The sequence below is a fragment of the Grampus griseus genome (assembly GCF_964374135.1).
Source record: "Grampus griseus genome assembly, chromosome: X".
NCBI classification, from domain to species: Eukaryota; Metazoa; Chordata; class Mammalia; order Artiodactyla; family Delphinidae; genus Grampus; species Grampus griseus.
The window spans coordinates 10837846-10861178 of record NC_138999.1 but is presented as its reverse complement, the minus strand read 5'-3'; the positions used below and the strand labels follow the sequence as shown (position 1 = coordinate 10861178).

General features: G+C 41.0%; 1 protein-coding gene across 3 annotated transcripts in view; it reads right to left on the bottom strand.

The window, feature by feature from the left end:
* Positions 1-23333, bottom strand: part of OFD1 (OFD1 centriole and centriolar satellite protein) — a 63613-nt gene that overhangs the window by 17383 nt on the left and 22897 nt on the right. For 2 of the 3 annotated variants that reach the window (XM_082681948.1, XM_082681949.1), the window contains 5 exons: positions 22835-22890; positions 21195-21286; positions 19971-20160; positions 8962-9092; positions 8316-8427 (listed from right to left, as the gene is read on the bottom strand). In XM_082681948.1, coding sequence (XP_082538074.1) covers positions 8316-8427; positions 8962-9092; positions 19971-20160; positions 21195-21286; positions 22835-22890 — 581 coding nt within the window. The remainder of the gene's footprint in view (positions 1-8315; positions 8428-8961; positions 9093-19970; positions 20161-21194; positions 21287-22834; positions 22891-23333) is intronic. The other variant, XM_082681950.1, reaches the window with a different exon arrangement.

The window sequence follows — 23333 nt, the reverse complement described above, 5'->3', positions numbered from 1 at the left end:
AGAAAAAAGAAACAAAAGAAAGAAAGTGAGAAAGGAATCGGGACAGGACCTGCACCCTGGGAGGGAGCTGTTAAAGAGGCCAGGTTCCTGCACCCCAGGAAGTCCCTTCATCGGCATGGAGATCAGCCGGGACAGACACAGAGCTTTGGAGGAGAACGCAGCAACCAGTCTGCAGCAGCTAGGATGGAGAGAGACCTGCACAAAAGGTCTGTGCCACCGCCCTGTACTCCCCAGCCTGAGATGCGCGTCCGCCAGTGTGGGCCGGGGCTGGGTGCTGAAGCTCACGCTTCAGAGATCAGACCCAGGGAGAGGACTGGGGTGGGCTGCATGGAAACAGCCTGAAGGAGCTGAAGTCTGATGCAACCACACCTGAGGGTGTAGGCAGAGGAAGCCAGGTGCCACTGTTTGGGGGGTGAGCGAGGGGAGGGGAGGGGTGGGGCCCACCACTGCAGCCTTTTTCGCTGTGCACGCTCTAAGGCAGCAGGACACCACCTACAGGAGCTACAGGAGCAGTCTCCAGCTGCCACCACCACTGCCCTCCCAGACTCCAGGAGTGGTTGCAAGCCACCACAGCTGCCTTCCCAGGCCCCAGGAGCAGTTGCAAGCTGCCTCTGCTCCCACTGTGTGCTCCAGGGGTGCACGAGACCCCACCGCTGCCGAGAACTCCAGGACTGGGCAGCAGCTGCCGCGTCTGCACACCCTCTCGATCAAGGGGATAACGACCAGCACACGTTGAGGAAAGAGGCGACAGGCATCCATACTAAAAACGGCTCTCATGCCAAAAAATATGAAATCCACAGACGCTACACAGGGATGATGCCACATATAAATAGCCCTCTAAGACCACAGTAGATAACTGATTCTCCTAAACTCACAGAATAAGAGAAATATAAGTAAAATGAAGAAGCAGAGGAACCACTCCCAGTTAAAAGACCAAGAAAATTCCCCTAAAAGAACAAACAATGAAACAGATCTCTTCAGTTTATTAGACATCAATTTCAAAAAGGAGATGAGGAAAATACTGAAGGAATTAAGAAAGGATATCAACAAAAATGCAGAATACTGTAAAAAGGAACTAGAAACTATAAAGAGGAACCAAGAAAAATTAGAAAACTCATTTGCCGAGACGAAAACTGAACTAAAGGCAAAGAATAGTAGAATGAATAATGCAAAAGAACAGGCAATTCCCTGGTGGTCCAGTGGTTAGGACTCTGCGCTTTCACTGCCGAGGGTGCAGGTTCAATCCCTGGTCAGGAAACTAAGATCCCGCAAGCTGTGCAGCATGGCCACAACAAAACAAATAATGCAGAAGAACGAATAAATCATCTGGAAGATAGAATAATGGAAATCACCCAATCAGGACAGCAGACAGAAAGCAAAATGAAAAAAAAAATGAAACCAATATAAGAGAACTATGGGACAATATAAAGTGTGCCAATCTATGCATAATAGGGATTCCAGAAGTGGAAGAAAGAGAAAAGGGGATCGAAAATGTATTTGAAGAAACTATGGCTGAAAACTTCTCAAACCTCAAGAAGTAAACAGATATCCAAGTGCAGGAGGCACAGAGGGTCCCAAACAATGTAAACCCAAAGAGATCTATAGCAAGACATATTATAATAAAAATGGTAAAAGTTAAAGAGAAGATGCTAACAGCAGCAAGAGAAAAACAAGGAGTTAATTACAAGGGAACCCCCATAAAGCTATCAGCTGACTTCTTTACACAAACACTGCAGGCCAGAAGGGAGTGGCGAGGGATTGATTCAAAGTCCTGAAAGGGAAAAATCTGCAACCTAGGATACTCTACCCAGCAAAATTATCATTTAGAATACAAGGAGAGATTAAGAATTTCTCAGACAAGTGAAAACTAAAAGAATACAGCAACACTAAACCTATCCTAAAGGAAACATTGAAAGGTCTTCTCTAAATAGAAAAGAGGAAAAAGCAAATCGACTAAATAAGCCAGTACACAGATTAAAAAAGAATCAAAAAATTTCTGTGAAATGACGATAACCACAATGAACAGCAAAAGAATGAATATAAAGATGTAAAAGGGGACATCAAAATCTTAAAATGTGGGGGAGGAGATTAAGAAAACGTAGATTATTTTTTCATTTCCTAGAATGCGTTTCAGGCTATATGGCTACCAGTCTAAGGCAAGTAGATACAGAATGGGGTTAATATACTTGAAAACAGGGTAACCACAAATCAAAAACATACAACAGATTCACAAAAAAACAAAAACAAGAGAACGTAAGCATAATACAAAAGAAAATCATCAAACCACCCAAGGAAAAACAAAAATAAATGGACAAATATAAAATCAATGGGAAAACAAGGCTTAAAACTGCAATAAATACATATCTATCAATAATCATCTTAAGTGTAAACAGACTGAATGCTCCAATCAAAAGACACAAAGTGGCAGATTGGATTAAAAAGAAAACAAGAGCCTACAATAGGCTGACTACAAGAGACCCACTTTAGGGCAAAGGACACACATAGATTGAAAGTGAGGGTATGTAAAAAGATATTTCATTCAAACGGAAATGACAAGAAAGCAGGGGTTGCAATACTCACATCAGACAAAATAGACTTTAAAACAAAGGCCATAAAGAAAGATAAAGGAGGACACTATACAATGATAAAAGGATCAATACAAGAAGAGGATTTTACAGACATCAACATATATGCACCTAATACAGGAGGACCCAAATACATAAAACAAATACTAACAGACATAAGGGAGAAACTGACAAGAATAATAGTAGGAAACTTAAACATCCCACTCACATCAATGGATGGATCTTGTAGACAAAAAAAAAAAAAAAAAAAAAATCAGTAAGGCAACAGAGATACTAAACAACACTACAGTTAGACTTAACTGATAGTTTCAGAACACTACATGCAAAACAAAACAAAAAGAAAACCAGAATACACATGCTTCACAAGTGCACATGGAACATTCTCTAGGATTGACCACATACTAGGGCACAAAAAAAGCCTCAACAAATTTAAGAGTACAGAGATTATCTCAAGCATCTTTTCTGACTACAGTGGCATGAAACTAGAAATCAACCACAGAAAAAGAAATGAGAAAAAACGATTACATGGAGACTAAACAACATGCTACTAAAAAAGCAACGGATCGGGCTTCCCTGGTGGCGCAGTGGTTGAGAGTCCGCCTGCCAATGCAGGGGACGCGGGTTCGTGCCCCGGTCTGGCAGGACCCCATGTGCTGTGGAGCGGCTGGGCCCGTGAGCCATGGCCGCTGGGCCTGCGCGTCCGGAGCCTGTGCTCCGCAAACAGGAGAGGCCACAACAGTGAGAGGCTCACATACCGCCAAAAAAAAAAAAAAAAGCAATGGATCAGTGATGAAATCAAAGAGGAAATTAAAAAATACCTCAAGACAAATGACAATGAAAACAGAACCATAAAAAATCTATGGGACATAGCAAAAGCAGTTCTTAGAGGGAAGTTCATAGTGATACAGGCCTTCCTCAAAAAAAACAAAAAAACAAAAAAAATGAGAAAAGTGTCAAATAAAAAACCTAACCTACCACTTAAAAAAATTAGAAAAAGAAGAACAAACAAAACCTAAAGTCACCAGAAGGAAGGAATAATAAAGATGAGAGAGAAAATAGAGATTAAAAAAATAGAAAAGGCCAATAAAACCAAGAACTGGTTCTATGAAAGGGTAAACAAGATTGACAAACCTCTGGCCAGGCTCACCAAGAAGACAGAGAACCCAACGAAACAAAATAAAGAAAGGAAAAAGGAGATATAACGACCAATACCACAGAAATACAAAAAACCCTAAGGGAATACTATGAACAATTATATGCTAACAAATTTGACAACCTAGAAGAACTGGACAACTTTCTAGAAACATATAGCCCACCAAAATGGAATCAAGAAGAAATAAAGAATTTCAACAGACGGATATTAGAAGTGAAATAGAATCTGTAGTCAACAAACTCCCTACAAACAGAAGTCCAGGACCAGATGGCTTCACACCCAAATTCTACCAAACATACAAAAAAGAACTTATACTGATCCTTCTCAGACTCTTCCAAAAATTTGAGGAGGAGGAAACACTCCCAAACACATTCTATGAAGCCACCATCACCCTGATACCAAAACCAGACAAAGACACCGCCAAAAAAGAAAACTTCAGGCCAATATCTCTGATGACTATAGATTCAAAAATCCTCAACAAACTATTAGCAAACCGAATCCAACAACACATACAAAGATCATACACCACGACCAAGTGGGATTCATCCCAACTTCACAAGGATGGTTCAACATATGCAAATCAATCAATGTGATATACCATATCAACAAAAGAAAAGACAAAAACCACATGGTCATCTCAACAGATGCAGAAAAAGCATCTGACAAAATTCAACATCCATTCATGATAAGAACTCTCACCAAAGTGGGTATAGAGGGAGCATGTCTCAACATAATAAAAGCTACTTATGACAAACCCACAGCCAATGTAATACTCAACAGTGAAAAGCTGAAAGCCTTCCTGCTAAAATCTGGAACAACTCAAGGATGCCCACCCTCACCCCTTCTATTCAACATAGTACTGAAAGTCCTAGCCACAGCAATCAGACAAGACAAAGAAATAAAAGGTATCCAAATTGAAAGGGAAGAGGTAAAATGGTCACTATATGCAGGTGACATGATACCATATACAGAAAACCCTAAAGACGCCACACAAAAACTACCAGAACCGATAAACGAATTCAGCAAGGTAGCAGGATACAAGATTAACATACAGAAATCTGTTGCATTTCTTTACACTAACAAAGAAATAACAGAAGGGAATGTAAAAAAACAATACCTTTCAAAATCACACCTCAAAAAATAAAATACTTAGGAATGAACCTGACCAAGGAGGTGGAAGACTTATACGCTGAGAATTATGAAACATTAGTAAAGGAAACTGAAGATGACTCAAAGAAATAGAAATGATAGCCCATGCTCTTGGATTGGAAGAATGTTGTTAAAATGGCCATACTACCCAAAGCAATCTACAGATTTAATGCGATCCCTATCAAACGACCCATGACATTTTTCACAGAACTAGAATAATCCTAAAATTTATATAGAACCATAAAAGACCCAGAATTGCCAAAGCAATCCTAAGGCAAAAACACAAAGCAGGAGGCATTACCCTCCCAGACTTCAGACAATACTACAAAGCTACAGTAATCAAAACGGCATGGTATTGGGACAAAAACAGACATATGGATCAATGGAACAGAATAAAGAGCCCAGAAATAAACTCACACACCTATGGTCAATTAATCTTCAACAAAAAAGGCAAGAATATACTTATACAATGGAAAAAGGACAGACTCTTCAGCAAGTGGTGTTGGGAAAGTTGGACAGCTACATATAAATCAATGAAGTCAGAACACACCCTCTCACGATACACAAAAATAAACTCAAAATGGCTTAAAGACTTAAACATAAGACATGACACCATAAAATATGTAGAAGAGAACACAGGCAAACCATTCTCTGACATAAATCGTACCAATGTTTTCTTAGGTCAGTCTCCCAAGGCAATAGAAATAAGAGCAAAAATAAACAAACAGAACCTAATCAAACTTACAAGCTTCTGCACAGCAAAGGAAACCATGAAACAAAAGCCAACCCACAGAATGGGAGAAAATATTTGATAACGATGTGACCAACAAGGGCTTAATTTCCAAAATATACACAGAGCTCATACAGTTCAACAACAAAAAAACAAACAACGGAATCAAAAAATTGTCAGAAGACCTATGTAGACATTTCTCCAAAGAAGAAATACAAATGGCCAATAGGCACATGAAAAGACACTCAACATCTCTAATCATTAGAGAAATTCAAATCAAAACTACAATGAGGTACCACCACACACCAGTCAGAATAGCCATCATTAAAAAATCTACAAATAACAAATGCTGGAGAGGGTGTGGAGAAAAGGGAACCCTCCTACACTGTTGGTGGGAATGTATATTGGTACAGCCATTATGGAAAACAGTATGGAGGTTCCTCAGTAAAGTAAAAATAGAATTACCATATGATCCAGCAATCCCACTCCTGGGCATGTATACAGACAAAACTCTAATCCAAAAAGATATATGCACCCATAAGTTCATAGCAGCACTATTTACAAGAACTAAGACATGGAAACCTAAATGTCCATCAACAGATGGATGGATAAAGAAGATGTGGTACACACACACACACACACACACACACAATGGAATATCACTCAGCTGTAAAAAAAAAAGAAGACAATAATGCCACTTGCAGCAACATGGATGCAACCAGAGAATATCACACCAAGTGAAGTAAGTCAGAAAGAGAAAACAAATACCATGTGATACCACATGTGGAATCTAAGATGTGTTCAATTGTGTCACATTTACGAAACAGAAAGACTCATGGACAAAGAGAACAGACTTGTGGTTGCCAAGAGGGAGGGGGTTGGGGGAGGGATGGAATGGGAGGTTGGGGTTAGCAGATGTAAGCTATTATATATAGAATGGATAAACAACAAGGTCCTACTGTATAGCACAGGAAACTATATTCAGTATCCTATGATAAACCATAATGGAAAATAGTATCAAAAAGAATATATATATACGTGTAACTGAATCAGTCTGCTGTACAGCAGAAATTAACATTGTTAATCAACTATACTTCAATAAATAAAAATAAAAAAATAAAATAGTTTGTGAAAGCACGGTCATAACAGTAATTATTAACATTTACTTGAGAGCTCATGTGTACCAGCTACTGCTTCATATGCCTTCATTCGTAATGCATGTTATTATTTCACAATCCATTATGCACGACCTTGAAATCTAAAAGCTTTGAGAACTGAAAAGGTATTTACAATGTATTAGGGGACAAAGCCTAACCAGACTTGAACTCATGTGGTTGAAAAATCTGACCTGAGCTGATATAAACCCATTTATAATCTTTAATTATTTCACCCAGCATGAATGTTCACACATTTGACTTCAAAATAATGAACGCGTCGCACTACAGGATGCTGCCCCCGAACTCCCAGGGCTGCGGCAAAATCCACTGCATACGGCCTGAGTCTCAGATAAGGAGGACATGCGGTCAGGACACCACTGTGGGCCCAGAACTCTCACGGCTCCCATGCCACGGATGGGGGACTGCGGCTGAATCCCCCAGTTAGCGAGGCATCGAGCCACTGTGCTGGCCTAATGCAAAGCCAGTAAATGTGATCACTCCTCTCCTGCAAAGCCACCTTGATGATGCCACGGGACAGATGCTTGTGATGCCCATGTTCCAGAAGCTTCCAACCTCATTAAACTATTTCTAATGACAGGAGCTTGGTACAGGCTTCAGCTGTGGGCAGTTTGGCAAAGGCAGAATTGTGGAGAGAAAATGAGGAACGGGAAAGAGTAGAGATGAGTAAAGAGACCACAATAAAAGTGGCGTGGGGAGAAGGGGCCAAGGGCCTAAGTGGGAAGAAGGAACTGAAGAAGGCTCAAAATCACGAACACTCAGGAACTTCCACTGAGCTTGGAAGCAGCTAAAGGAAGTGTCTAAGCCTCGGAACACTTGTTATGAAGGAGGAGGGGCAGATGTCACGCATCCACAGGAAGACATAGTAATCAGATGGTAGCACTGGCCATCTCCCCAGTGTTTCATATGCCCCAGGCACTGTACTGGAGCCAATCACCTTTCCCCTTCGTCCTCCATGGCACAGAAGGTATTATTATCCTCATTACAAAGGGGGCAACTGAGGCCCAAGGAAGTTAAAAGCAACATGTCCAAGGCCAAACAACTAACTTCAAAATTGGGGTACAAAACAAATTTTCTGATTCCAGCGGCAGCCCTCTTTTTGCCAGGGCACTCTGCTTCTCCCACAGGTATATACACCTGTCAAGGAGTATATAAAACCACTGAAGAGTAGACTGCTCTTATTATCAGGGTAGCAAATAAAACAGGAAAACCTAGGTCCAGGAAGCATTTGGGGGCCTCTGCATCACTACCACACCTTTCCTATCTGGGGCATGAGGCTCCCCCAAGCATGGGGCACCTGTGAAAGCAAGTCACTTCAGCTGATGACCTGGCTGGTATCCGTGAAATGGACAGGGAGTTTGACTTCTAAGATGGCCCATGGCTCTATGGCTTTACCTCTACTATGAGAATTACTGAAAATTCAATGAGTAACAATTATTACATTTCCACAAATGTCAGAAGTTTTACACACACACACACATACACACACACACACACACACACAGGTTAAAAATGTCTCTAACCTATCTGAGTTTGTTTCAGTTGCAATTTTAAATCGGTAACCTGCACAGTTAACCTCTTGACAGAAGCATCGTATTCTAATATCCGGGCCTTCAGCTGGGCACAGTGCTCAATCTGCAGAGAATTAGAGAAGAAAAAAAAATCAACATAAAACAAATCACAGCTCACTTCAAAGGGAACAATTCTCTCATTGGGCTTATTCTCTCTTTTTGTTTTGCCAACTCTGAGCAGCTTTATACCCGTAAACCACAGGGTCCCTTTAAAATGACGACCGATGATGCAAGTTTCCATTTCTTCTTACATGCACGTCAGAGCAGCTACTCCAGGGCATGGGAAGACACCAGAGAGAGGGCAGCAGTATTTCCAAGTCACAGGGTGAGCATCGAGATACTTCCACTGTGGGCACCATCAGGACTTGGAAAATTTTGTGTGTGAGTTTGCTTGCCTCTGGATTTTGTGACTATTATGAATATAGAGTCACATGACCACTGGACAGTTTCTCTCAGAGGAGAAAGGACACCCTTTAGCACCTTAAGGGATATCTGATGTTAAAATAAATTCCACTCACACCAGTGTGGCATGTGCCAAGTTCACACGTCTATGCAGTGGACTGGCCTGATCCCTGGGTGCTCAAGGAGAAATACTCACTTCACTTTGTAGTTGTTGTTGCAGAGCTTGTTTCTGGGTTGCAAACTCCTTATGCTCCGAGGTGATAGCATTTTCTGCTTTCTGTAATTCTTTCTGAAAAATCAGCAGTTTAGGAGATGGCTGAGCTATGCCTAAGAAAGTAGAAGAGCCTGGTCGTTACCAACCTGAAGTGTTTTCATTTCGCTTGACTTTTTTTTTTTTTTTTTTTTTTTTGCGGTATGCGGGCCTCTCACTGCTGTGGCCTCTCCCGTTGTGGAGCACAGACTCCGCATGCGCAGGCTCAGCGGCCATGGCTCACGGGCCCAGCCGCTCCGCGGCATGTGGGATCTTCCTGGACCGGGGCACGAACCCGTGTCCCCTGCATTGGCAGGCGGACTCTCAACCACTGCGCCACCAGGGAAGCCCTTGACTTTTTTTTTTAATTTAAGTTTAGTTAATTTACAATGTTGTGCTAGTTCCAAGTGTACACCAAAGTGACTAAGTTATACATATACATAATATATATTCTTTTTTTTTTTTCGTTTTTTGCGGTACGGGGGCCTCTCACTGTTGTGGCCTCTCCCGTTGCGGAGCACAGGCTCCGGACGCGCAGGCCCAGCGGCCACGGCTCACGGGCCCAACCGCTCCACGGCATGTGGGACCCTCCCGGACCGGGTCACGAACCCGCGTCCCCTGCATCAGCAGGTGGACCCTCAACCACTGCGCCACCAGGGAAGCCCTATATATTCTTTTTCAGATCCTTTTTCATTATAGGTTATCACAAGATATTGAGTATTCTTTCCTGTGGTATACAGTAGTCCTTATTGTTTACCTATTTTTTTTTAAATTGGGGTACAGCTGCTTTACAATGTTGTATTAGTTTCTGCTGTACAACGAAGTGAGTCAGTTATACATATACCCACTCTTTTTTAGATTTCCTTCCCATTTAGGTCACTACAGAGCACTGAGTTCCCTGTGCTATACAGTCAGTTCTCATTAGTTACCTATTTTATACATAGTAGTGTATATATGTCAATCCCAATCTCCCAATTCATCCCACACCCCCTTTCCCCCTTGGTAATCATAAGTTTGTTTTCTACATCTGTGTCTCTATTTCTGCTTTGCAAATAAGGTCACATCTGTACCATTTTTCTAGATTTCACATAAGCAATATTATATGTCTTTCTCTTTCTGACTTCCGTCGCTTGACTTTTAAAAGCAGCCAAACAAGTTTCAAATTGTTCTTCTTTTTTTTGTATGCATACAATATTGTATTAATTCTATCAAATGGACTACAGGCAATTCTGACTCACAAATTTCAAAACAAAATAATTTAATGCACATAAATGCAAATTTTACTATTCTCACATCCTTCTCCATGTAATACAATTCTTTCAAATCCTCAAATTAAGTTGAAAGCCCGCCTCTTCTCCCTACAGAGGCAGATAAGGAGTGCTCTACCAAAACCTGTCAATGACTGCCCTGAGGTCCAATTCGATCTGTGCATCTGTCAGGGGCTCTCAGGGTCCAGGCAGAAAACAGACGGCATGCCCAATTCAGGTCATCGGAGAACCCTTCAATACAGACTGACTTAGGCTGGGTCCGTAGCCACAAAGGATGGCATAGTTCCCTAGGCTACTAGCAGAGCCATGCTGTTTGTAGCCCTTGGGCCTAGAGGGCCGGGGAGGCAGGACCTCCCAGAACTGGAGAGAGCGAGCTGCTGCAGAATGCTAGAGAGGCCATCCCACAAACACTCGGACCTTGCATGGCTGAAAGGCGCAGGGCCAGCCCAGGGACGCTGTATATGGAGGTGGCAGGAGGGCAAACAACCTTGACCTCTCTCCTCCCTCCCTCCCAGTGCTTGCGGGCACTCGGCACACCTGACCAGCAGTCAGAGGGCAAGGGAAGCCCGGTACCATCTGGAGGGGCAAATTCGGACAGTTTTAAAATGTTTCTTCAGGACTGGCGGGAGAGACAAGATGGTGGAGTAAAAGGACTTCAGCTCACCTCCCCTTATGAAAACACCAAAATCACAACTAATTGCTAAACAACCACTGACAAAAAAGACTTGAACCTTCCAAAAAAGATATTCTACATCCAAAGACCAAGAAGAAGCCACAGTGAGACATTAGGAAGTTCACTTTTGCATTACGATCAAATCCCATACCTTCCAGGTGGGCGATCCACAAACTGGAAAGTAATTCTATCACAGAGGTTCTCCCATATGAGTGAGTCTGGAGCCCCACGTCAGGCTCCCCAGCCTGGGGGCCTGGCATCAGGAGGAGGAGCCCCCCAGAGCATTTGGCTTTGAAGGCCAGCAGGGCTCGAGTGCAGGAGCTCCTCAGGACTGAGGAAAACAGATGGCCCTCTTGGAGGCCGCACACAAGGTTTCATGTGCACTGGGACCCAGGGCAAAGCACTGACTTCGTAAGAGCCTGGGCCAGACCTACCTGCGGGTACTGTAGGGTCTCTGGCAGAGTCGGGGGTCGGCTGTGGCTCACCGTGGGGCCCAAAGGAAAACTCTTGGGCGTGAGCTCTCGGGGGGTGGGGGGGTGTCTCCATTTTGGCACCAATGATCAGCCCCACCCAACAGCCTGCAGGCTCCAGTCCTGGGACGCCTCAGGCCAAACAATGAACAGGGTAGGAACACAGCCCCACCCATCAGGAGACAGGCTGTCTAAAGTTGTCCTGAGCCAAGAGCCACCTATAAACATACCCCTTGACATGGCCCTGCCCACCAGGGGGACATGACACAGCTCCACCCACCAGTGTGCAGGCACCAGTTCCTCCCACCAGAAAGCCTGCACAAGCCCCTGGACCAACCTCACCCACCAGGGGACAGACACCGGAACCAAGAAGAATTATAATCCTACGGCCTGAGGAATGGAGACCACAAAAACACAGCAAGTGAGACAATACCAGACAGTGGAGAAATATCTTCCAGACTAAGGAACAAGATAAAACCCCAGAAGAACAACTAAGTGAAGCGGAGATAGGCAACCTACCTGAAAAAGATTTCAGAGTAATGATAGTAAAGATGATCCAAGACCAAGAAGAAAAACAATGGAGACACAGACCAAGAGGATACAAGAAATGTTTAATAAAGAGTTAGAAGCTTTAATGAACAGAGATGAACAATACAATAACTGAAATGAAAAACATACTAGAAGGAATCAATAGCAGAATAAATGGGGCAGTAGAACGAGTAAGTGAGCTGGAAGACAAATTGGTGGAAATCACTGCCGAGGAACAGAATAAAGACAGAAGAATGAAAAGAAATGAGGCCAGTCTAAGAGACTTCTAGGACAACATTAAATCCACAACATTGGCATTAAAGGGGTCCCAGAAGGAGAGGAGAGAGAAAGGGGCTGAGAAAATATTTGAAGAGCTAACAGCCAAAAGCTTCCCTAACATGGGAAAGGAAACACTCAAGTCCAGGAGGCTCAGAGAGCACCACACAGGATAAACCCAAGGAGGAACACGCCAAGACACATATTAATGAAACTGACCAAAAAATTAAGACAAAGATAAAATATTACAAAGAACAGAGAAAAGAAACAAATAACATACAAGGAAATTCCCATAAGGTTATCAACTGATTTTTCAGCAGAAACTCTGCAGGCCAGAAGGAAATGGCAAGATATATTTAAAGTGATGAAGGAGAAAAACCTACAACCAAGAATACTCTACCCAGCAAGGCTCTCATTCAGATTCAATGGAGAAATCAAAAGCTTTACAGACAAGCAAAAGCTAAGAGAATTCAGCATCACCAAACCAGCTTTTACAACAAATCCTAAAGGAACTTCTCTAGGCAGAAAAGGCCACAACTAGAATCCAGAAAATTATGAATGGGAAAGCTCATCGGTAAAGGCAAACATAAAACAAAGGTAGGAAATCACCCCCACACAAATATGTTATCAAAACCAGCAATCATGGGAAGAGGAGAATACAAATGCAGGATATTGGAAATGCACTGGAAATTAAGAGACCAGCAACTTAAAGCAATCTTGTACATATACAGACTGCTATATCAAAACCTCATGGGAACCACAAACCAAAGATGTACAATAGATACACATACAAAAAAGAACAAGCAATCCAAACACAACACTAAAGACAGACATCAAGTCACAAGAGAACAAAAGAGGAAGGGAAGAAAAAAGACCTTCAAAAACAAAGCCAAAACAATTAACAAAACGTCAGTAAGTACATATCAGTAATTACCTTAAATGTAAATGGATTAAATGCTCCAACCAAAAGATAGACCGGCTGAATGGATACAAACACAAGACCTGTATATATGCTGTCTACAAGAACCCCACTTCAGATCTAGGGACACATACAGACTGAAAGTGAGGGGATGGTAAAATGTATTCCATGCAAATGGAAATCAAAAGAAAGCTGGAGTAGCAATAGTCATATCAGACAATATAGACTGTAAAATAAAGACTATTACAAGAGACAAAAAAGGACAGTACATAATGATCAAGGGATCAATCCAAGAAGAAGATATAACAATTTTAAGTATTTATGCACCCAACACAGGAGCAATATAGAAGGCAAATGCTCACAGCCATAAAAGGAGAAATCGACAGTAACACAGTAGTAGTGGGGGACTTTAACACCCCACTTTCATCAATGGACGGATCATACAGGCAGAAGATCAATAAGGAAACACAGGCCTTATGTGACACATGAGACCAGATGGATTTAACTGATATTTATAGAACGTTCCATCTGAAAGCAGCAGAGTACACATTTTTCTCAAGTGCACATGGAACATTCTCCAGGATAGACCACATGCTTGGTCACAAAGCAAGCCTCAGTAAATTTAAGAAAAGTGAAATCATATCAAGCATCTTCTCCTACCACAACACTATGAGATTAAAAATCGACTACAACAAAACAACGAAAAAACACAAACACATGGAGGCTAAACAATATGTTACTAAACAACCAACGGATCACTGAAGAAATCAAAGAGGAAATCAAAAAATACCTAGAGACAAATGAAAACGAAAACATGACAATCCAAAAGTTATGAGATGCAACAAAAGGAGTTCTAAGAGGGAAGTTTATAGCAATACAATCTTACCTCAAGAAACAAGAAAAATCTCAAACAACCTAAGGTTACTTACACCTAAAGCCACTAGAGAAAGAACAAACAAAACACAAAGTTAGTAGAAGGAAAGAAATCATAAAGATGAGAGCAGAAATAAATGAAAGAGAGATGAAGGAAACAATAGAAGAGATCAATGAAACTGAAGGACGGTTCTTTGAAAAGATAAAGAAAATTGATAAACTTTTAGCCAGACTCATCAAGAAAAAAAGGGAGGGCTCAAATCAATAAAATTAGAAACAAAAAAGAAGTTACAACTGACACCACAGAAATACAAAGGATCATAAGAGACTACTACAACCAACTATCTACCAATAAAATGGACAACTAGAATAAATAGACAAATTCTTAGAAAGGTGAAATCTTCCAAGACTGAACCAGGAAGAAATAGAAAGTAAGAACAGACCAATCACAAGTATTGAAATTGAAACTGTGATTAAAAGACTTGAAGAGCATAACCATCCCAAACTTCAGACAATACTACAAAGCTACAGTAATCAAAACAGCATGGCATTGGCACAAAAACAAACATATGGATCAATGGAACAGAACAGAGAGCCCCAAAATAAACCCACACACCTATGGTCAATTAATCTTCGACACAGGAGGCAAGAATATACAACGGAAAAAAGACAGACTCTTCAGCAACTGGTGTTGGGGAAGTTGGACAGCTGCATGTAAATCAATGAAGTTACAACACGACCTCTCACCATACACAAAAATAAACTCAAAATGGCTTAAAGACTTAAACATAGGCTATGACACCATAAAATGTCTAGAAGACAACAGGGGCAAAACATTCTGACATAAATCGTACCAACGTTTTCTTAGGTCAGTCTCGCAAGGCAATAGAAATAAAAGCAAAAATAAACAAATGGGACCTAATCAAACTTACAAGCTTCTGCACAGCAAAGGAAACTGTAAACAAAACAAAAAGACAACGTACAGAATGGGAGAAAATATTTGCAAATGATGCGACTGTCAAGGGCTTAATTTCCAAAATATACAAACAGCTCACACAGCTCGACAATAAAAGAACAAACAATGGAACCGAAAAATTGGCAGAAGACTGAAGTAGACATTTCTCCAAAAAATAAATAGAGAGGGCCAATAGGCACATGAAAAGATGCTCAATATGGCTGACTATTAGAGAAATGCAAATCAAAACCACAATGAGGTACCATCGCACAGTGGTCAGAATGGCCATTATTAAAAAGTCTACAAATGACAAATTGCTGGAGAGGATGTGGAGAAAACGGAACCCTCCTACACTGTTGGTGGGAATGTAAGTCGGTGCAGCCACTGTGGAAAACAGTATGGAGGTTTCTCAGAAAACTAAAAATAGAATTACCATATGATCCAGCAATCCCACTCCTGGGCATATATCTGGAGAAAACTCTAATTAAAAAAGATACATGCACCCTTATGTTCATAGCAGCACTATTCACAATAGCCAAGACATGGAAACAACCTAAATATCCATCAAGAGATGAATGGATAAGAGATGATGTGGTACATATATACAATGGAATATTACTCAGCCATGAAAAAGAACGAAATAATGCCATTTGCAACAACACAGATGCAACTAGAGATTATCATACTAAGTGAAGTAAGTCTGAAAGAGAAAAACAAATACCATATGATATCACTTATATGTGCAATATAAAATATGACATGTAAAGCAACTATACTCCAATAAAAATTTTGTTTGTTTGTTTTTGCGGTACGCGGGCCTCTCACTGTTGTGGCCTCTCCCGTTGTGGAACACAGGCTCCGGACGTGCAGGCTCCAGACGCACAGGCTCAGCGGCCATGGCTCATGGGCCCAGCCGCTCCACGGCATGTGGGATCTTCCTGGACTGGGGCACGAACCCATGTCCCCTGCATCGGCAGGCGGACTCTCAACCACTGCACCACCAGTGAAGCCCAAAAATTAATTAAAAAAACTAAAATAAAAGGTTAAGTGACTTGAAAGAAGTAAAAAATAAAATGAAATATGACACTTATCTATGAAAGAGGAACAAAATCAGGGACATAGAGAATAGACTGGTGGTTGCCAAGGGGGTGAGGGGGGGTGGGAGAGGGTAGGAGTGGGACTTTGGGATTAGCAGATGCAAACTGGTATATATAGAATGGATAAACGACAAGATCCTACTGTATAGCACAGGGAACTATATTCAATATCCTGTGATGAACCATGATGGAAAGGAATACTAAAAAGAATGTATATATATCTAGAATTGAGTCACTTTGCTATACAGCAGTAATTAATGCAACATTGTAATTCAACTATACTTCAATAAAAAATAAGACACACACACACACAAAAACTAACAACAAACAAAATCCAGGACTAGATGGCTTCACAGGCAAATTCTATGAAACATTTAGAGAAGAGTTAACACACCTATCATTCTGAGACTATTCCAAAAAACTGCAGAAGGAACACTCGCAAACTCATTTCATGAGGCCATCATCACCCTCACACCAAAACCAGACAAGGATACCACAAGAAAAGTACAGGCCAATATCACTGATGAGCATAGATGCGAAAATCCTCAACAAAATACTAGCAAACTGAATCAATCCAACAATACATTAAATGGACCATACACCACGATCAAGTGGGATTTATCCCAGGGTTGCAAGGATTTTTCAATATCCATAAATCGATCAGTGACGAACAAATACTATATGATCATCTCAATAGATGTAGAGAAAGCTTTTGACAAAATTCAACACCCATTTATGATAAAAACTCTACAGAAAGTGGGTATAGAGGGAACCTACCTCAACATAATAAAGGCCATCTATGACAAACCCACAGCTAACATCATACTGAACAGTGAAAAGCTGAAAGCATTACCTCTTAGATCAGGAACAAGACAAGGATATGCACTCTCACCACTTTGAAACAACATTGCTGTGCATAGGACTTCCAAAACTATCAGAGAAGAGAAAGATATAAAAGGGATCCAAACTGGAAAAGAAGTAAAACTGTCACTGTTTGCAGATGACATGATACTATACGTAGAAAATCCTTAAGATGCTACCAGAAAACTTACTAGAGCTCATCCATGAATTCAGTAAAGGTGCACCTTTACTGAAACAATCCCATTTACCATTACATCAAAAAGAATAAAATACCTAGGAATAAACCTACCTAAGGAGGCAAAGGACCTGTACTCTGAAAACTATAAGATGCTGATAAAAGAAACAGAAGATGACATAAACAGATGGAAAGATATACCATGTTTTTGGATTGGAAGAATCAATATTGTCAAAATGACTATACTACCCAAGGAAATCTACAGATTCAATGCAATCCCTATCAAATTACCAATGGCATTTTTCACAGAACTAGAAGAAAAAAAATTTTCATTTGTACAGAAATACAAAAGACCCCGAATAGCCAAAGCAAACCTGAGCAAGAAAAACGCAACTGAAGGGACTTCCCTGGTGGTGCAGTGGTTAAGAATCCGCCTGCCAATGCAGGGGACACAGGTTCAAGCCCTGCTCCAGGAAAATCCCACATGCCGCGGAGCAACTAAGCCTATGTGCCACAACTACTGAGCCTGCACTCTAGAGCCCACGAGCCACAACTACCGAAACCTGCGCGCCTAGAGTCCGTGCTCCACAACAAGAGAAGCCACCACAATGAGAAGCCCATGCATCACAACAAAGAGTAGCCCCCACTCGCCACAATTAGAGAAAGCCCGCTCACTGCAACGAAGACCAAACGCAGCCAAATAAATAACTTAATTAAACTAAAAAAATTTAAAAAAAAAAAAAGAAAGAAAAAGAAAAACGGAACTGGAGCAGTCAGACTCCCTGACTTCAGACTATACTACAAAGCTACAATAATCAAAACAGTATGGTACTGGCACAAAAACAGAAATATAGCTCAATGAACAGGAAAGCCCAGAAATAAACCCATGACCCTATGGTCAATTAATCTACAACAAAGGAACAAGAATATACAATGGAGAAAAGACAGTCTTTTCACCAAGTGGTGCTGGGAAAAGTGGACAGTTACATGTAAACGAATGAGATTAAAACATTCTCTAACACCGTACACAAAAATAAACTCAAAATGGATTGAAGACCTAAATGTAAGGCCAGATATTATAAAACTCTTAGAGAAAAACATAGGCAGAACACTCTGACATAAACTGCAGTAGTATCTTTTTGGATCCACCTCCTACAGTAATGAAAATTAAAAAAAACAGAAAAAACAAATGGGACCTAATTAAACTTAAAAGGTTTTGCACAGCAAAGGAAACCATAAACAAAATGAAAAGACAACCCACAGAATGGGAGAAAACGTTTGCGAATGAAGCAACCGACAAGGGATTAATCTCCAACATATACAAACAGCTTGTGCAGCTCAAACAACCCAATCAAAAAATGGGAAAAATATTTAAATAGACACTTCTCCAAAGACATACAGATGGCCAACAGGCACATGAAAAGATGCTCAACTTTGCTAGTTTTTAGAGAAATGCAAATCAAAACTACAATGAGATATCACCTCACACCAGTCATAATGGCCATCATCAAAATGTCTATAAACAGGGCTTCCCTGGTGGCGCGGTGGTTAAGAATCCGCCTGCCAATGCAGGGGACACGGGTTCGAGCCCTGGTCCGGGAAGAGCCCACATGCTGCGGAGCAACTAAGCCCACGCGCCACAACTACTGAGTCTGTGCTCTAGAACCCACGAGCCACAACTACTGAAGCCCGCACACCTAGAGGCCATGATCCACAACAAGAGAAGCCACTGCAATGAGAAGCCTGTGCACCACAATGAAGAGGAGCCCCCGCTCTCTGCAACTAAAGAAAGCCCACGTGGAGCAACAAAGACCCAACTCAGCCAAAAATAAAATAAATAATAAGTTTAAAAAAAAAAAGAAAAAATTCCTTTAAAAAAACTGTCTATAAACAATCAATGCTAGAGAGTGTGTGGAGAAAAGGGAACCTGCCTACACTGTTGGTGGGAATGTAAATTGGTTCAACCACTATGGAGAACAGTGTGGAGGTTCCTTCAAAAACTAAAAACAAAACTACCATATGATCCAGCAACCACACTCCTGGGCATACATCCAGAGAAAACCATAAATCCAAAAGATATATGCACCTCAGTGTTCACTGCAGCACTATTTACAGTAGCCAAGACATGGAAGTGACTGAAATGTCCATCAACAGAGGAATGGATAAAGAAGATGTGTTACATATATACAATGGAATATTACTCAGACATAAAAAGAACAAAATAATGCCATTTGCAACAACATGGATGCAACTAGGGAATATCATAACTAAGTGGAATAAGTCAGACAGAAAAGACAAATATCTTATGATGTCACTTATATGTGGAATCTAAAAAAAACGATACAAATGAACTTATTTACAAAACAGAAACAGACAGAGTTCGAAAACAAACTTATCAAAGGGGAAAGTCGGGGGGAGGGATAAAATTAGGAGTTTGGGATTAACATACACACACTACCATATGTAAAATAGATAATCAACAAGGACACACTGTATAGCATAGGGAACTCTGCTCAATGATCTGTAATAAGCTATACGGGAAAAAAAATCTGAAAAAGAATGGATATGTGTATACATATAACTGAATCCCTTTGCTGTATACCTGAAACTAACAAAACACTGTAAATCAACTACACATTGTAAATCAACTATATTCTAATAAAAAATAAACATTAAATTTAAAAAAATGTTTCTTCTTACGCTACAAATTATGGAATAGCAAGCAAAAAGAAAGGAATTTCAATCTCAGAATCTTAACTTTATAAAATCTTCCCAATTGAAGCCTCGCTTAGAGGAGTTTCCTAATATGAACGTAACATGCATTACAAACACAGGCAAATCAGAAAAAAAAAAGACTTACGGTTTAGGAGATTCAAGTTTTCACTTTTCACGTCTTCCAGTTGTCGTTTAAGTAGTTTATTTTGCGCCTCAAGCTCCAGGTTCCCTTCTTTCAGTAGTGAATAGTTGCTCATCTCTTTAACCTTCTTGCTCAGCATATGGTTTTGCTTTGTTAATGAAAAACACTGAGCTTTGACGGACTCCAACTCAAGCTAGAATTGGAAAAGGAAAACTTGTACTTGAACAGTGACTTTACAGGACTGCACAGGTAGATGCTGGTGGGCTGCTCTCAGCTGGGCAGCATAATTTAATTTCGGTCACTTGACTGAAGTGTCGTTTTCTTCAACAAGACAACCCTAACTACAACTTCTGCCCTGGAGCTGGGGATGGGGCAAGTTCATCCAACTCAATTTATGCAGAACCCTGTCCTACAAAGCAAGTCTTTCGGATTATCACCCCATTTTCCAGATGCAACTAAGGACCAAAAAGCCATCACAGAGTTAATAATATGTCTATTTTTTAATATGAAAAGGTAAGACCGATACCAATAACATGCTGTGAGGTGCTTTCCTTTTCTTAGTCTAATATAGCTCGTTTGGAGACCGGAGCCTATAAAGTTCTCAAACAAGTCATCATAGTTGCAAAAATAAATTTTATATACAGAACATATTTTAAGTTCCTGAAGTTCCAGTCCTGTCCTTTGGATAGCAAGCACACACATGGACAGAAAAAAAGTAACAGTATCATGTGAAAAATGCCTCTCATTTTGCTTTAATTTGTGAGATCCTGATGTAGTGATACGAATTTTCACCTGTTGCTGAGGCGAAGGGAGAAGAGGCTGAGTAGATAATAGTATACACCAGCCGCCTGCTATGGGCCAGGCACAGTAAACCAGCTCACTGAAGTCCCTCATCAACCATGGGATGTGGGCAATACCCCAGAGTTTTCGGAGAAAGGATCTGAGGTCACAGATCTTGCCCAGAGGCACACAAGCAGTGAGGGAGACACAAAGGATTCAAGGACGACTCTGGGCCGCAAACGACATGCTCTTTCTATGCTTCTCTAGGAGACTAGGATTGAAATAAGTAACTACTGAATTAAGTTCAACCGTCACCCTCTGAGTCATATAATAAACAGTCCAAACATACCAAGAGGATAACTCGAGATAAATTATGTATGACTGAAGTTAAAATTTCCTGTGTTGTCGAATAACTATTTCAAAAAAACCAATAGGCTTAACAATTACCTCAAGTTCTTTCACACGATTTACAGAACGATGCAGTTCTTCCTTTTTAAAATTAAGAGTTGCAAACTCCTCTTGGAAATGCAGAGCTTTTTCTGAAAGACAGAGCCAACCAACTAAACATCATAAAGTTTTCCCAGTGAATACAAAACTCATTTAATCATTTATAGCCAGTATGTCAGATCTAATGACCATTATTTCATCATCTAAAATAGCAGAGGGAATTCCCTGGCAGCCCAGAGGTCAGGACTCTACGTTTTTACTGCCGAGGGTGCGGGTTTGATCCTTGGTTGGGGAAGTAAGATCCAGCAAGCTGCGTTGCATGGTAAAACACACACACACACACACACACACACACACACACACACACACACACACACGTAAAATAGCAGATATTTGGGTCAAAAAAAAGAAAACATCAGCGAGCGAGTAAGTAAGCCCCATTACTCAATAGGTGATGGGAAGTTGGTTGTAATGGTCATACATGTGGTGAACTTCCTGCTACACAAGTCACCAGAGTTACACCACCTGCACAGAGTGCGGGGCCCTCATGCCGACGGCTCTGAACTTCCTTAAGACAAAGACTGCTCTGTAAGACTGTAGTTATTTGTAGTTATTATTTTGTCATTTTCACTTCATCTAACACAAGACTCTATACATATATCATCAAAAAAATCACATGCTGGGCTTCCCTGGTGGCGCAGTGTTTGAGAGTCCGCCTGCCGATGCAGGGGACACGGGTTCGTGCCCCGGTCCGGGAAGAACCCACATGCCGCGGAGCGGCTGGGCCCGTGAGCCATGGCCACTGAGCGTGCGCGTCCGGAGCCTGTGCTCCGCAATGGGGGAGGCCACAACAGTGAGAGGCCCACGTTCCGCAAAAAAAAAAAAAAAAAAATCACATGCTGACTACAGGACAGTACTAATTCCTCAAGAGGTATTAGTCTCAGCAAAGGAGCAGCCATACACACTGGGTGACCTTCTGATGGGTATCAAGCACCCAGCCCTGGTTCACTCCCAAGAATCCATTTGAAATGCCCACCAAAAGTCCTTGTTACAGGTTGGTTCCTAGAAATATACTGAAATGTAAAATGTCTGAAAGATCGAAAAATTACCCAACTTTCCTAGTCTTGGGGTAATACATATGAGTTTAGGAGGTTATATGTCAAGTTTAAATATCATGAAGCATAAATATATATTAGAAGTAAGAGAAATAAGAAACCAGGTCACAGAGGACAGAGAAGTTAAAATTTTCCCGAAGTAAAAAATGAAATCTCTCATGGCTTAGAGTAATATTAACCGAGGGAAATAAGTTGCTGCCGCCTTCCTGCCATCACAGATTTATTCATCAAAATATACTGAAATAAAATTGAATAAAATTCTACCGATAAATTACTGATCTTTGAGAATATACAAAAGGTTAAACATGAAGGTTTGCAAAAACACAGTGAAAGACGGTGATTATTTTTTTCATTTTGTAAAATTAAAAGGACAAAAAATGTGTCAGTTTATAGCAACAATGAAGTGGAAGGTACATATATTTTGGATTACAGAACAGACCCAACTTAGGAAGCTGATAACCTCCATCGAAACTGAGAAGTACAGCTTTTTTTCCCACCAAGGGTCACCTTTATTCTTCCTCTTACCTTCAATCAATCTATTAGTTCTAGCGATGCAGTCCTCCTTCAGTTCAAGTTGATACCTGAGAAATAGAAGGATGGAAAATGAGTTCCTGGTCACCTTCCTAGACAGACTGCTATCAGTACCTGAGCTTATCTATGGCACCAGGGCACCGAAGGGCACTGAACAGGACAATGCATGAACTTCAAGGTCACTCAGTACTAAGGCCAGGGATCCGAATCCTGGCTATAAAAGGTCCAGTAAAATCCTGCTGCAATCCTGTAAACTCAAGCACAAAATGAAGGGTCATGTTATTGAGGTTACAGAGGCCACTGTTTCTCAGTTGGCGTCCGCTGACGCAAGAAAGTAAATTTAGTTACTTTTACACTGTACACAACAGACTTTAAATCCCAAAGGATAACAAGCCAGTCGCTTCCAATCCACCTATCCTGCCTCCCCACCCCCAAGCAGGATAAGAACTTTCCCCCTCAGGAACTGAGCACAGTACTGAGAGCCACTGCCAAC